The following is a 17,564-nucleotide window of genomic DNA, read 5'->3' as shown; positions in this document are numbered from 1 at the left end:
TTGTCTTGACCTGCATTTTACAAATTCTTTTTTCATACACAATTACACTCACTGAGAAATCTTAAATTTCCTTCTAACAATTTCTCATACAACCGCAACATCATTTACTATTGCCAAAAAGCCCAGCACTTTCATATCTTAGCACAGCTCTTCGCAATTTACCCGAGCTACTTCATCTGGAATATCTCATGTGCTTGAGTAATAAGGGGGGGGGACGATAGTACGCGTTTTTGCATGCTAAAAAACGTGCAATTCGCAATGCATGCAAACAGGCCCGCATAGGTAAATTAGCATCTCATGTACAGCCGCTGTTGCGCGTTGTTGTGGCAGTGTGGAAGCGCGGATCGATCGCATGGTTATTAGCAGCTGCCCTAACTTCCTATATTTTTTTTTTTTTTACACTTCGTTTGCGATTCATTTTCTTATGGTCTCTGGCCGCATTGTTTACTGCCAAGTGCCTCGAAACTACGAAGGCTGTCGTGGAGGCAAGCTCGATACGTATTTCCGAATGGTTATGGCATTAGTCAAATGTAGATTTGCTATTCGAGGAACTTTTCTGGGTCAGTCCGCAAAGCAATGATCATTACGGAATAAATGATTGATACATGAAGCAGATAAGCACTTTCAATGATAGTCCTTCGGATTTATCATACAGCGGTTCATTGTTTTCAAGGGTTTTCATTTTTTTTTTTCTTATTAATTTTAATCGAAACTTCATCGAAATTACGAAACAGCCTTCATTGGCTTTATTATTATCTACTTTGAGTTTCTAATACGACTGTCTTTTAATCGTGACGGGGAGGGGCGAGGAGAGACGAGCCTTTAAAATGCTTGTTTTGGTTTCTATAGATATTTCGCGCGCGCGCGCGAGTGTGTTGTGTATGTGCGTGCGCGTGTGTGTGTGCGTGCGTGTGCGCGCGCGTTGAATAAAGCTGCATTATCACATTTTTAATTACCATAGAAAAGTTTGTGATTTAGTTTTAATCTGTTACGATAGCTGCCGTAAACGAATATATAAATTTACATTAAACTCCTTGTATATTTTCTTATATTTTCTTACGACTCATTGACGGTTGGAACAATTACAATTTCAATAAATTATTGTTATTTATTTATAATCGATAATTAATGAAATACACTATATGTGCTATTTTAACAATGTACATAAGTTTTGAAAAAAGAAAAAAGAAAAGTTTTTAACCATGTTCTTTAAAATAAGGGCTTATTTAGTTAAAAACAAATTTCATCCAAACTATACATGTATATTATAAATTAGTACCCTTTAAAGTTTTATCTGAATTCTAAAATCAAGTGTTAGAAATATTAAATAACCTACATATTATATATGCAAATAACTATATCCAGTTGACATTATTATCATTCATATACATAAATTATATATCATTTTTTCGTTTTAATCAATAACTAAGTTTACATTATTATCATAATTTAGTTTATAAATAATGTAATTGCAAGTTATATCACAAATCACTTGCAGTTAATAACGGCTCAACGTTTTCATGGATTTGATATGAAATTGCATTAAAGCGACTTTTTGATTTGTATTACTATTTGATGTGTATAAAATTGAAAGAAAATCATTTAGAAATTACTGTTAAAAGATGCCTTTTGTTTGCATGTATTTGTTGTGTTCTGTATGGTATGATTGTAACGACACTTACCACACAACAATATTATTAAAACATAGTTTTTAATTAATCATTTGTCTTTGCTCTCTCTCTCTCTCTCTCTCTATATATATATATATATCTTCAACTTAATTTGGTATCAATAAATATAATTTATTTTTTATTTCCATCTCTAATATATTTTTTAATTAATTATTCAATAAGCATCGATTATTAGAATTCTTGCTGATCCGTATCGTTGAACTTATTTGTGTAATGCTTTTGCCGGATGTTGTGTCTGTATTTTACTGGTTGCTATTTTGAAGAAAAGGAGATTATGTAAAATCAAAAAGAGTTTTTTAGAAAATCTGGTAGGAAGTGTTTTTCTTCTTGTCTTTTTTTTTCTTAAGGTCGCTCGCGCCGGTAATGGCCAGTTTACTTATGCCTACCAGGAAAGTCTAAGAGAGGTACGTGGAATAAATTGAGTATGTATTAGTAATACTTAACTTTATCCTTCTTGACCATATATTTAAATATGATATAATTTTAAAAGAAATTAAAAATCAAATGTTATTCGTTAAATTTCAACGTTTGAATAGAAATTTTGAGATTTTTATTAATAGCTTCATTAATATTTTAGCAATAAGTATTAAACTAAACATAACTTACGAATGATAGGTTAATAATTTATATTTTCCTTTATTGTAATATATATTTTCAAAATTTGTATTTATTTAAAGATTATAAAAATTCTATACCTCAATTATATTAATTAATCAATACAAATATACTTGTATATACATTCGAAATATTAGGTTGGATTTACGTGAAAATTTGACGTTATCAGTATAAAATACGACGAAATATTAAGCAAACTTTCCTACATTGTATTACCGAGCTAATAATTGTTATACCTTTAATTAATAAAGTATCCGTTTCATCGACATGTTATGTTAAATTAAAATCTTTCCAATTTAATTCATCGTATCAAATTTTCTGTCCATTATCTCTTCTAATCTTCTAGTAATTCCTCAGCAATGTATATAAATTATTAAGATTTTTAATTATAAAGTTAATTTCAAATATCTTTGCACATTTTTGGTAAAACAATACTTAATTGATTCTGGAGTTGTCTAGTACGATGTTTGTATGGTTGTCCGAACATCATTTTTTACTTACTCAATCTACTTGCATGATATTTTTTCTTTTAGAACTTTTCTCGTAAGCAAGGAGTTTTAATTACCGAAACACAAATCAAATCTGACTGTTTAAGGAAAAAGCCTCTAATAACAACAACCTTTCAATTGTTAATAGTGCCCCATTTCATCTATTATTTGATGCTCATAATTATGTTGCTCATCAGCAATCAGATTATACGTTAATTTATATACATTTCCAATTTACCATTCAATAAATTATTAATAAATAATTTGTCTTATATCTTATTATTGTATTTTATCGATTTATACTAATGCTTTTGTAGAAATAATGTCGTTATCATAATTATAATATTAAATAGATAATCCAATCTAGACAGCATATTCACCATGATAATATTATTTTTCATATAAGTAGACATTATATAGTTTCAGAAAAAAAATTGTTGAGGTGATGACGAAAATATTTTTATGTTTATTGTCATTTCACCAATCAAGACATCTCGTAGGTATTAATTAGGCTTTCAATGTGAAAAATCGTTAAATTAGATTTGTTAAAGTATTATAGAGGAGCACCTGTATTATTTACATGTCATTCAAATAAGGTAATCTGTGTTATTATTATATAGTACATTCAAAATCGGCTCTAAAGCCACTTTAATTGCTTAAACTCTTATCTCTTATCAATATTCGAGCTGAGGCTATGATAGTCGAGAAATTCGATTGGAATTGAAATTTGTGAAAGATTACAAAACCTAATGGTTTTCTTAATCAAGGATGAATTGCTAATATCAATTTTTCTATTTGTTTCTATCGAAATTCTTCTTCTTCTTCTTCTTCAAAAAAAAAAAAAAAAAAATTACACATCAGCTGCCTCGTGGTATTAACATATTGACAATTATATGCTAAGTAAGCATTTTAAATTTTAAATTAACAATTCTTTTATTAGAAGTGTGATAATAGATAGTGCAGATAGCTAGAATAGATAGAATAGATAGATAGTAATTGAATATTATAAAAATGGTGTATAAATATCTTAAAATATCATACATAAATTTATATTTATATTCATTTAATCATTTTTCAACTTAATTTCAAAATAATGACAAATAATACAATATGATTTGCTAAAAATTAAATGGAGTTTAACCTTTTCCTTTATCGTATATTAAATGATTTCTAAAAGTATAGTATTTAAATTTTTTAATATTTTTATTATCATTTATTAATCTTATTGAGATAAAAACTAGGTGGCTACATATATAAACATTTTATTTATTTATTTATTTATTTATTTATTGTTATTATTATATAAAATTGGTCAAAATCTATTCTTATACAAGTTTTTTTAATTTTCAGTAATATTCAGTATTATTCGAAACAAAAAAAAATTATATTTATATTCAAATTAGTACTAATTAATATAAGTCTTTAAAAAAAAATGTATGTAGATATGTAAAACAAGTATTATTTCATATTTATTAATTTTATAAAATTTCTAAATGTATCCATTACGATTTTAACGATTGATTGAATTTACTACAGACATTATTATATAGAAATTTGTATATTATAAAAGTCAATAATTTAATGTTTGTTATAAAGTCATATGTAAGGAAGCTAAGCATTTTTGATTTGATAAGCAAAATTCTATCATATTAAATGGTGATTATTTGACGAAAAAATTTGTTATAATGAAAACCATTAACAAAAGTGACTTTCTTCACTTATTGATATTGGAATATATGAAAACTGAAAAACTAGCAAATAATTATTGGATTATCATTGAATTCATTCAGACATTGCTTTTTCATTAAACAACTTTTTTCCCAACAGCATTCCATTTTCATATCACATTTCCATTTCATGTAATTTATTATACAGATAAATGGATATAATAAAAAAAAAAAAAAGAAACAAAAAAGAAAAAAAAAATTGAAAATTTCTTTTATTTTGCATATACAATTTTATTACGTATTTCATTATATTATGAATCATTTAAAAATTCATCCATTTAATTATGTAATATTAGCATGATGCAATACTATAGTGTTATAAATTTTTGTCATTCATTCACTTGATCACTTGCTAATGATGCGAATGAATTATCAAATGATTCCGACATTTTCAAAGTAAAATACTATTATTTCGGACATTGGAATGGAATTATTAGTTTGCAAATCCATTGGAGTTTCTTAAATTAATAAGTGCAGACGTAAAAGTTACTTAAACTATAAACGGTTGAAAGTACACAAAAAACACAAATAGTTGGTCACTAAATAATACATAATATTCCGAAGCTTTTAATCGCACGGTTTTTGCACGACATCTATCGAGCATCCTCTCGAAATAATTAAAACAATTTGAGACCGAAATATCCGAGAGCCTCGAGGATCCTTAAGCATTTAAGAAACTCGTAACTCACAAGGACCGCAGAAAATACAATGAGAGGAGATTGCAAGTTGCACGAACGGAGATGTAAAGGAGCCGCTCTCCTGGCCAGGAGAAGCCAACTTGCGCTGCCTAAGTGGCAGAGGGGTTGAGCGTCCAAAGTCCTGGGCCAGGAGGGCAGTCGAGGAAAATGAGAGGCCCAAGAGCACTTGATGTTCGCAGGCAAGTCTCAGTCTACCGGGCTCGCCGTTTAATTTACGCCGTGGTAGCCGTGGCAGCCATCAATTCACCATCCGTAATGGCCGTGGGCGCTTTGTCGGGACCCCAGGAGGCGACCGTAAGCCCCTCGTCCTCTCGACGTACCTCGACGCCCAGGAGCACCTGCCCTACGCAGACGACTCGAACGCCGTGACGCCCATGTCCGAGGAGAACGGCGCGATCGTCGTCCCTGTCTACTACGCGAGCCTCGGCTCTCGACACTCCTCCTACACCTCCCACGCATCCCGGCTCTCCTACACATCCCATGGCGATCTCCTCGGCGGTATGACCAAGGAGAGTAAGCTGCGCAGCAGATCCGCGAGGCCGCCCTCCGTCAACGGACATCTCGCCCCCGATAGCCTGCAGAAGCACCATTACGTCAGTATAGAGGCTGCCTTTTTTCATTCGCGATTAATCGATCGGTCGCCGATTTAATTTTACCGGGGGCTTGACCTTCGGTGCTTCGGCGACACCGCGGAAGCGCGGCCGGTAGTAATTTCATCCTTGTTTGCACGCAGGAAGGCGATGCCGACGATTCATTCGGCAAGACGAAGCAACAGGACAATCCATTTATAGAACCCTCTCAGCAACACGCTGTCGTTGACATGAAAGGTACGCTTACTTCCCTGTCCCAGGATCCTCGGTATATAGCCTTCGAATTTAAAAGATCGGTCATGTGAATAATGACACTTTTATCTGCTACAGATGTTATGGTGTTGAATGACATTATCGAACAAGCTGCTGGTCGGCAAAGTCGGACATCCGAACAAGGAGGTAAATTCGATCATTTCCCTAGAGATCCTCGATATTCATCGGAAATTCGACTTATATATGTCACGCATGTCACGACTTCCCATTTTCAATGTTTACTTCTATTGCTTTTTATTGGATAAGTTGTCGTTAAACGAGCTATAAACCTTCGTGAATTATGATCGAAATTCTAAATGTAAATTTTTGTCTCTTACCGCTTTGACGTGCAATACGTCGGAAAGGAATTTTTTTTAATGCTCACCATCGAATAATTAAACGCACGATTATATACATTTATCCGTACAAGTATTTAAATATTCATTATGAATGGTAATGCATATTTTTTACTTCTAACATATAGCATTATTATTTGTGATTATAATTTGTGACAAACATTTCAAACAACGTAATAGAAAATTAAAAAAAAAAAAAAAAAAATCGAATAGATTATTAATTTTTCTTCACATTAGATATTAGTTTTCTGTATTATTAACGTTATTGATGATAACGATTTTTGTTTCTTGTCTTCTACCTAAAAGAATATAATATTCATAATATATTATTGAAACATTTATCACTATGTCAATATACATTATTACTATCGTAATGAAAATTCTAATGAAAATATTTAATTTATATTCATATATATATATATATATATATATATATATATGTATGTTTATATATGCACACTACTATATAAACGTAGATATTTGATTTTTTGGGGAAAATCGAGTTATTTCCCTGTACAATACAACTTCATTATGATATGACAATTTCATTTCTCTCTCCCTTCTCTTCACTTTATCTCCCTCTATATCTTTTTCAAATTTGACAAAAGACATGATAGATCTCCCAAATATTAAACTATTTATATGTATAGAAACATGATTTATGTATTTTTTATTATTAATTTTTTTTATTAAATAATTTTAATACTGCCCATTTTTCCATATACAGATATGCTTGTATTACGTTGTGCCCCATTCATTTCAAAATATTAAAATAATTGGAATATTTGTGCAGAATACCACATCTTGTTCAAAATTGATATTTTTTCATTGCTTTTTAATTAATTTAATTAATTTTACATAATATAACATTTGTCCGCTTACTTAGATACGTATCTTTATTTTTAAAGCTGATTTAATAGGCAAAGATCCTTTGTAATAAAATTATATTTTTAATTATAGCGTGAATAAATTTAATTATAGGGTAAATAAAACATACGAATAAATTTTTTTAATTTATATACGTATGTCTATTATGCATAAAATGCCAATTCATTATACAAATAGCAAATAACAATAAATCATTAGAACAATAATTCTAAAGTGTTTTTTTTTTGAAGAATAATATATTATTTAACATGTCGGATCATAATATTTATTTTACAATGTTTATTATTGAAATATATCAGGCAAACGATAAACAAAAATTTATTCATATTAATAGATGTAGTAATGCAGATTTTATAAATTTCCTGCAATTAATTTAGCTCAAATTCATAATATAATTCGTATGATTTTTAAATGTTATAAGGAATAGTATGGTTTTATCATTTAATATGACAATTATCATCGAAATATATACGTCAATAAAAAGGAAATTTTATTTTTTTCAAAGAAACATCCTCGCACGGTCAATTTATCATTTCTTCAATATCTAAAAATCAATTTCCTCGACTTTTTCCATTTCTTCGTTTTTTTCCCCTCAATACACGCCCACATCGTTCCCAACTACCTTTCTCATTGAAATATAAACAATATTAATAATAAAGTAAAAAAATAGAATGAAGTCATGAAACAACATTCGACCTTAAAAACTCGTTTCCCCAAAAAAAGAATGGTACATTCGTGAGCTTACTAACACGTAGAATACAGTTTCGATTTATTACTTTCCTTTAGACGACGATGAAGAAGGTCCTACATTCAAGGAGAAGGCCCTGGCCTTGTTTTTACGTTGCATCGATATATTTTGTGTTTGGGATTGTTGTTCTGTTTGGCTGACATTCCAAAAGTACGTTGCTCTGCTGGTCTTCGATCCGTTTGTCGAGCTCTTCATCACACTCTGCATCGTCGTCAACACACTCTTCATGGCCCTGGATCACCACGACATGGACAAGGAGATGGAGAGGGTTCTCAAGTCTGGAAACTATGTAAGCATTCACGGAAGAGTAAGCAACTCGACCTCGCTTTCATTATCTTTTGTTCATTGACTCTCTCAATCTCTCTCCCCGGCACTCCTTCACGCGCTATTTTTTTTCTTTTGTTCAACTCGTGCTTTTTGTCCTATATTTTAAGGGCTTATCAATATAGGCTTATCAAAGAGAGTTTTTGACTCACAAAACATAACATTGTACGGAAAGAAGTGTTTGTTTCAACAATAAGAAAAATTGAACTTTCTTTCGCCACACAAAATTAATTAAAAATAATTTACTATTCGATGTTTATAATATTCAATCATAACATTAATTCAAAATTTATTTCGGAATTTCGTTTTTAATCGATTTGTCGATCATTTTCAGAGCATAAAAAAATAATAATATTTAGAAAAGAATTACATTTAAATATTAATGAATTATTTCTTTGTTTTTGTTAATAAATGATATAGCTAGACTTTATTTATTTCTCTTAACTATATAAAATTCAATTGCTTTTCTTCAAAAGTTGTTCGATTTAACAAAGTATTTTAGCTAGTGGTAGTTTTTTGTTCGTACATCAATAAAATTGTAAAAATATTCTAATAAATATTACAATAAATTTTTATTATCCTTCTCAAATTAAATACAAATTAACGCTATATAATATAATAATTGTTTAAAGTTGAATAATTCCCCGTTCTAATTCACGGTCCATGCCAATTAAACAAGCAAACGCTTTATATTAAATGTTTTATTTATTTAAATATTTCGTAAACTCGTATATACTATACTTCGTTACAATACGAGCACAAGGTTGTTTTTCAGAGTGAATTGTTTTTTAGCTGTTTAGAGACAATAAAAAAGCATCTTACATTGATTATATCGCATAGATTTATTATATGTTTTATGGATTTATTATTTTCATTTATTAATGTAGTAAAGGAGTATTTATTTAGCTGAATTATTATTTTTTTGCAGTTTTTCACAGCAACATTCGGCATTGAAGCGACGATGAAGCTCATAGCTATGAGTCCCAAATATTACTTTCAAGAAGGCTGGAATATTTTCGATTTCATCATCGTGGCCCTATCATTACTAGAACTTGGTCTTGAGGGCGTTCAGGGCTTATCCGTTTTGAGATCCTTCCGACTGGTAAATTAAAATAATTAATTACAATAGTCACCTGTTAATGAAAAATGCTATTTATTTTTAAATACTTAAATTCGCTCTCTACATTCGGTTTATACATTGCGATGAAGGCATATTTATAAGCAAATGGTGGTTAGTTAGCTCGTTGATCAATAGAGAGCCTTAAAAATAAAATTTTCAAAATACTTTTGCATACGTTAAAATTCCTGAAAATGAGAATTGCCTTACAAGTCTTTAGGCGTCATTCTAGATGTTGAAATGTGAAGAAAAAAAAAAATGTGACCATAAATTATGTGCAACATACGGGAAGTAAGAGTTTTAATAATTTGTGTCTTATTGATTAATATGGCCGCATAAAGACCACTTGAAAAGCATTATCTATGACACAGGATGTGACGATATGTAATGAGTTAGCATAATGACTGGGCTTAGAAAATTTGTCTACATAAGATGAAATACATTTTAAAATGTAAAATATGCTTATCGTAAATGAAGGGATGCAGATCTAAATAACTTTCTCTCGACAGCTTCGAGTATTCAAATTGGCAAAATCGTGGCCAACCCTGAATTTGCTAATTTCAATCATGGGCAGAACCGTGGGTGCTTTGGGTAATCTAACCTTCGTCTTGTGTATTATCATCTTCATTTTTGCCGTGATGGGTATGCAGCTCTTCGGCAAGAACTACACGGACAATGTCGACAGGTTCCCGGGCGGCGAACTACCCAGGTGGAATTTCACCGACTTCATGCACTCTTTTATGATAGTATTTCGAGTACTGTGCGGCGAATGGATCGAGTCTATGTGGGACTGCATGCGTGTGGGTGACGTGTCGTGCATTCCATTCTTCTTGGCGACTGTTGTCATCGGTAACCTGGTCGTACGTATTGATTTTATTTCTCTTTGTTGCCTAGATCCGCTATTATATGTTTCGTGTTGATGATACCTTCGTACCATTTGTCATATGGTAAATAATTAGCAAACAAAACTATACTTTTAATTTCTCGGTAAAAACTAATTTTTAATAAATTTCCAGTGATGAGTATTTATATAATTCGTTAAATGAACTAATAATTTATACCTTTGATAAAAAAAAAAAACACACACACACACACACACGCGCGCGCGCGCGCGCGGAGAGAGACAAACTGGATACATTGGACTGAATAATTGATTTATAACGATTGATGATATATTTTCTATTTCTTTGATATTTGTATGTATAGGAAGGGTTTATAATATCTATATTTGAGATCTATTTATAATTATTATAATAAATATTTATCTTCTCGAACTTGAAATAATACTTAACGTTTATTTCAATTGGTTAGAATAGAAAATTAAAGCATATGATTTCTAATTTATTGTAAATAATGCCATAAATAGAAAATATACAATTCGACTATTGAAACTTAGCGCGACAATAATGCATATTTAAGAACGAAGTACAAAGCACGAAGCATTAGCTTACATTTAATTAATCGTGTTTATATATTAAAAGAATAAAATTTGTCGTCTAGGTTCTAAATCTCTTCTTGGCGTTGCTCTTGAGCAATTTCGGTAGCTCGAACCTATCGGCCCCCACAGCGGACAACGACACCAACAAAATTACAGAAGCTATTGATCGCATAAGCCGTTTCATCGGATGGATAAAGCGCAGCATTCTTAATATCTTTAAGATAATGCGAGCAAAATTCACCAACCAGATATCCGATCAGGCGCCAGGTGAGGGACCGTCCAACAGTTGGAAAGAAGGTTTATATCCAATCAGATCGCTTGCTGTGTGCGCTGTGTAGTTCGTGACATTGTTTCTGCTTCTTTTTCTTCCATATTCCCCTTTTATTTTTATTACGTCATCCTACTTATTATTTTACTTGGTATGTTTTTTATTTGAAGAACATTTTTTCATAACTGTATATTAGTTGAAACTGTATATTGTTGAACTATATTTAATGGTCAGATGTGACGCGTGAATTCGACAATTTCCATTGTCGCGTCATTAACAAATTTTATTTTCATTTTTTCTTCGCATACAGTTATAAGTAATTTGTTCACGTATCTATGAAATGAATCGTATGATTTATTTACATCATCCTTTTAAAATTTTTACTTATTATTTTATATTTAATTATTTGTTGCATTTAACTTTATTATTTTACTAATAAGAAATTATTTCAGAATCTATTCCTTTCGTATATGATACATCTCATCCACTTAAATCATAAAATTAAAATAAAAAATTCTACAAATTCCTGCGTAAAAATAATTATTATTTGAAAGTTTTTTTTTCTGTGTAAGAATATACAAATAAAGGATTTAAAGATTAGAAGACATATTAAATTATTAAAGTTTTTAAAATTATAAGCAATTGAAAAGAGAAAATTATAAATATATATTTTGTTGTAAATGTAGTTTAGGTGGAAAAGTCTCTTTATCGAGTAAAGTGAAAATCTAATTATTATGTTATTATTGAGAATTTTCAATTTTCGATGAAAAATTCGTAGATTTAAATCATTAGTAACGCTCAAGTGTAACCAAGAAATAAACTGCATTGATCACTTAATCACCTTACAAACATATTACCTTAATATTTAAATTTTATTCAATACAGCTGGCTACTGTCAAACTAAAAATAAAATTAAATTATTACTCTTGTACCATTAGTTTATATATATTTTTGTAGATTGAGAACGAATGAGAAATTATGAGCCGATAATACAAATTATTAAGCAATCGGTTAATCAGTTTTACGTTCTTATCATTTTTATTGCTCCTGTCCATGTTGCTCACGACTCGCTCTTGTTACATTTCCATCGCCCTCAGAATGCTTAGGCCATCGAGCGATCAATCAGAAGTATATATACATATTCACTTACTTTAAAGTGTATCTACATTACAATTCATCTGCATCACATACATTAATAAGAGAAACAGATAAAAGATAAAATTGCATGTACTTTCAAGCATGTTTATATGATTTATTTTTATTTTAAAACTTATTTCGTGTGATTTGATAAACACACGCGCACACACACACACAAACGCACGCACAAATACACGTACATATATATATATATATATATAAATATAGAGATGTGTGCGTGTTTTCTCTCGGCATTTTTAGTTGATTGGATACGCATATAAAGTAGCGATAAAAGGCAGATTACTGATTTTTTCAAATCATAAAACGCTTAAAACATAAGTAGTTCGATACATAAAATGTATTTGTAGTAAACAGAATATAATCATTTTATTTTGTTTAATGTTTTATTTTATCTTGTGATATTGATTATTTGTAGTACATAGCCGATTACAGCTAATAGAATTTAATAGATATTGATTCTGCTCTGTTCTTGAAATAAAGAAATATCATTATGCAATTAAAAACTTGTATTAATCATCGATAATGAAAATTGTATTTTGAAAATTATTTTATCAAAAAACAAAAAAACAAAAAAAAAACAAAAAAAAAACAAAAAAAAACAAATTCTTAGGTTAAGTTAAAGAATAAAAAATTCATTCTCTAAGTAAGACGAACTGGACAAAAATTTAATTAAAGATGTCATTCCAAATAATATTCCTACTTATATTTAATTTAGACTTTTATCTTTTTAGAAATTCTAATAATCTAGAGAAATGTAGAACAATATATTATATTTATAGTTAACAATTAATCTGAAATAGTTTTCCTTTTTAAATAAGCACAATACAAAGAATGCACCATCTCTTTGGATTACCACAAATATAAATTATAATTTTAAGTTACCTAAAATATTCGTTTTAATTTTCTTTTATAGAAAGACAGCTTATAAATACAAATTTATTGAATCATTTCTTCAATAAACTTATATTAATTACATATATATATAAGTAATTATAAATATAAGCTGAAACGCATATTGTGCAGTATATGTTACAAAGAAAAATTACTTTAGAATTTTTAGAGAAAAATCTCATAAATAATATTATTTAAATAATCTGCATGATTTAGGTATTTTGTTTCCTATTGCAATATCATTATTCAATGTATATGTTTCATTTATTTAAATTGAATGTATACGTGAAATCAACTGATATATAAAATAAATGTTTTAGAATTCTGGGACTTCGACTAATAATATTCTGATAGTTTTTGTGATTAAAAGATAAGAATGTCATTCCTTTTACAATTATCAAGTATTTTGATATGCTAGAGTAATTATTTGTAAGGTTTTAAGAAAACAAAAGCTTTCCTTCAATATTTATCGTGGAATATTTCAAAATCGTGATTATCAAAAACGATTGATATTTTTGAAATTTAAAAGTTTTTTGTAATATATTACCAATTTGTTATGTTCGAATTATCAGAAAAAAGGCACAAAAAAAAAAAAAAAAAAAACTATTATTAGAGAAATTATTCCAATACAGAAACGCCGTAGAAAAAGTATTGTTGTTACATATTCTTTAAATTATTTATCATGCATGCTGATATTTAAAATACTCAATAGATCTGAAATATTTGTAATTTTATAATATACATATTAACTGAATGTCTTATAAAACAATTTACCCAAAATAGCTATTATATTGTATTTATTCGAATGAACTGAAAACTTTGTAATAAGGTACATTAGATCTTCTGTACTATTAAAATATTCCTAATATAAATTTTTAATCTGTAAAATAAAATAAGAATGCTCTTCATATGATATCTGCATATGAATAAACTTTAGGAATATGAAAATAGTAAATAAGATCTTAATATTTTGCGGTATAGTATAAACTATTACTTATTGAAGCATAAACGGAGAAGAAATATATTGAATCAGTTTTGTGTGCATGTTTAGACTAGATATCGTCGCACTTCTAATGAAGTCTTATCATTTGTTTATTTCTATACTTTGAAGCGGGCCTGCAAAAAATGCTTGACGCTTCAAAAATTTCCATTGCGAGTGCGTACTTCTGCACATTTCTTTATAGCACACAGAGACTTGATAATTAACAAACAAACACGCTGTCTTCCATACACGGTTAAACAATGATAATGAAATATTGGGTCGTTTAGAAAGTGATATGGTTTTCCACAATTTGTCATCTCAACTATATTGTTGTTCATAAATTAGATCACGAATTTTATTTCACAAACTTTTTGAAATTTTGTATTTTATATTTTTTGTTGTTAATTATGTAACAAATGGAAAATATATAAAGAAGTATTTTCGATCTATTTCACTGATGTTTACATGTTCTGTATTATCTATTTTGATCTATTATACTTATTTAATGCTGAAATGATAAGAATGTTCGTCATTTGCATTTAGAATTTATGCTAAATAATTGATTTATATGGTTGGTTGTGTTTTGTCTTAGGAATAGATTTTTTTTCTTTAAATTTGAGAAGTAAATCGCAAATGAAAGTACAAAGAGACGAAACTCCTTTGTAAGCATTAAATGAAAAAGTAAATTATTTAAGCGGTTTAAGCGGTTTTAAGCGGTTAAATTTGGTCAATTTTAATTCATAGAAGCTTTTGTATTGTCATTCGACGATTTGTTTCAGCTGTCTCTTTGTCATTATAAAGTTTTATTAGCCTTTCACTATCCGATGTATGTTACTATTTGAATTAACGAAATTATTGATACTGATTCTCTCTCTCTCTCTCTCTCTCTCTCTCTCTCTCTCTGTTAACGCATCCTCTTCATACTAGTTATACAACTTTTCCATTGCTTGTATAGTATTATTTTCTTTTCGCTAATAAGTCTAATATATGAAAAAGGCCTTTTATTTTATTTTAAATATGTTAGGAAGAAAAAAAGACTTCTAAAAAATTTTTAAATTTCCATACGTTTTAAAGTGTCTCCCGTTAATATTTACCCTTATAATATAATTTATAATAAAGCATATTGTTCACAATACAATGGACGATAGTCGTAAGAAAAAATATTACTTTCTAAATAGCCCAATAGAATCGAAGTTTTGGAATCGCTTAAAAAAACACGACTGAAGATTTGAAAGGAAATGTAGAATTATATATTACGGAAGCGAACTCGTTGTAATGAATTTAATGTAAATCGTATATCCACGTAACTTTTCAGATGGAATTGATCGGGACATAAATATGGATCTAGCTGAAAGTGAGTTGGATGCTTATCGAGATAAGAAGAGTGTCAAAGAACTCAACAATCAGTTTGAAGTTGCTATTGGTGATGGTATGGAGTTTACGATTCATGGTAAGTTTCCAAGTACACATTCATGAATTCCAACAGGTACATCTGGATGCATATAAATTTGTTCAAACCTTGTAGCATTTATTATATGCAAATATTTATAGCTATAGATAGATTTTGAAAATTTGGCATACAAATTATAAAATTAGTAATTTAATCTTTCTAAGCACATATGTCACATGATGTGATAAAAATTTTTTTTCTTCTTTTTTTCTTGTTTTTCATTTTGTTTTACAACAAACCATATATTCGTACGATTAGAATAGATCATAATTATATTAAAAATCTATTATTAAAGTAATTCATACATTTTTAGTATTTTCATTTTTCCTTCTAAACTATTTATAACAACATCCCTATAAAATATAAAATATCTTTTCAGTTTTGATTATTCTTATTTGAAGTTTGATTTATAACACGTATTAGTCATCCCTTTAATATGTTTAATACAAGTTCACAAATTTTCCTAATCGTTAGTTAAAGAATTGTTTGATATTTTCATTTGGATTTACTTTTAAAGGAGACTTGAAAAGTAAAATGAAAGGGAACTTATGTATAAATAATACGAAAGCTCTCGTAAATTCAATAAATCATCGAGACTACAGATTGGATCACGAATACATGAATCACAACGAAGATGACACAATAAGGTTAGAGATTTCTATAAAATTATTACAAGCACGTACTGAAATTTCAATAATAAGAAATAATATATTATTATACTATTATAGTAATAAATCGTACGGCAGTCATAAAAATCGTTCATTTAAGGATGAAAGTCATAAAGGCAGTTTAGATTCATTAAATGGAGAAGAGAAGAAAGATGCTAGTAAGGAGGATCTCGAAGATGGTTCGTTTAATAATTTCCATAAAACTTCTGGAAAACTCGATATTTTTATTATAATTAAAACATAAAATTAATAATAATAAGGACTTACGAATGAAAATAATTTATTTACATTTAAAATTATCTGTTGATTAAACTTACGGTATTTTCATTGTAAATTTATTCATGAAATCCAATTTCTTCGCAAATAGAAAACTAACATCTTATAAATAAAATAAAACTTATATAATTAAGTAAAATCTTAATTGATACTTCATCTTTTGCTTTACATAATTTGCAAATTATAAAAATGTTTTAAATCTAATTTATTTAATCTTACATTAAAAATTATGTCTTTAGAGCTCGATGACGAAGAAGAAGACGAGGAGGAGGAGGAAGAGGAGGAGGAGGATGATGATGATGATGAGGAGGAGGAGGAGGAGGAAGCCGAAGGCGATTTACATGGTGAAGTAATAAGGACAGATGAGGAGCTAGATGGAGACTATCCTGCCGATTGTTGTCCAGACAACTGTTACAAAAAGTTCCCTTTCCTCGCTGGAGATGACGATGCGCCCTTTTGGCAGGGTTGGGCGAACCTAAGACTCAAGACCTTTCAACTCATTGAGAATAAATACTTTGAAACTGCCGTTATCCTTATGATTCTAATGAGTAGTTTAGCCCTTGTAAGTATCATATTGTTTCACTTACTGCAGGTCACCAAAATTAAATATAATCATACTGTTTATTCGATAAGATTAATTGACGAAATTATGTAGATTTTGGATTTTTATTTATTTATTTTCACAGATCCGCAAATATTATATTTAATGCGTTAAGAAGCATAATATTATTATCAACATTGATGTATTACTTTGCAATTAATAATTCCCAAAGATTTATTATAAATTAACAAAATTAAAGCTATTATTGTTAATTCATTTTTTTTAAATCGACTGAATTACATTGTTCATTAAATTTTTATAGATAGATGTATAAGAAGAAACTTAAATAAGTACTCACAGACATTTAATAAATATTCATATTAGATTTTTAAAGAATA

The 17,564-nt window shown here is 29.0% G+C and overlaps 1 protein-coding gene across 1 annotated transcript in view; it reads left to right on the top strand.

Moving 5' to 3' along the window:
• para (sodium voltage-gated channel paralytic) overlaps nt 1-17,564 on the top strand; it is a 59,691-nt gene that overhangs the window by 22,669 nt on the left and 19,458 nt on the right. The window contains exons 13-23 of the mRNA XM_011506256.1: nt 5,399-5,827; nt 5,953-6,046; nt 6,140-6,208; nt 8,092-8,342; nt 9,306-9,479; nt 10,004-10,354; nt 10,995-11,199; nt 15,547-15,681; nt 16,199-16,328; nt 16,410-16,528; nt 16,886-17,187. Coding sequence (XP_011504558.1) covers nt 5,399-5,827; nt 5,953-6,046; nt 6,140-6,208; nt 8,092-8,342; nt 9,306-9,479; nt 10,004-10,354; nt 10,995-11,199; nt 15,547-15,681; nt 16,199-16,328; nt 16,410-16,528; nt 16,886-17,187 — 2,259 coding nt within the window. The remainder of the gene's footprint in view (nt 1-5,398; nt 5,828-5,952; nt 6,047-6,139; nt 6,209-8,091; nt 8,343-9,305; nt 9,480-10,003; nt 10,355-10,994; nt 11,200-15,546; nt 15,682-16,198; nt 16,329-16,409; nt 16,529-16,885; nt 17,188-17,564) is intronic.

The sequence above is a fragment of the Ceratosolen solmsi genome, unplaced genomic scaffold, assembly GCF_000503995.2.
Source record: "Ceratosolen solmsi marchali unplaced genomic scaffold, CerSol_1.0 scaffold7, whole genome shotgun sequence".
In the NCBI taxonomy this organism is placed as follows: domain Eukaryota; kingdom Metazoa; phylum Arthropoda; class Insecta; order Hymenoptera; family Agaonidae; genus Ceratosolen; species Ceratosolen solmsi.
Note: the sequence above shows the minus strand (reverse complement) of the source record. Positions and strands in the feature narration are given on the sequence as shown.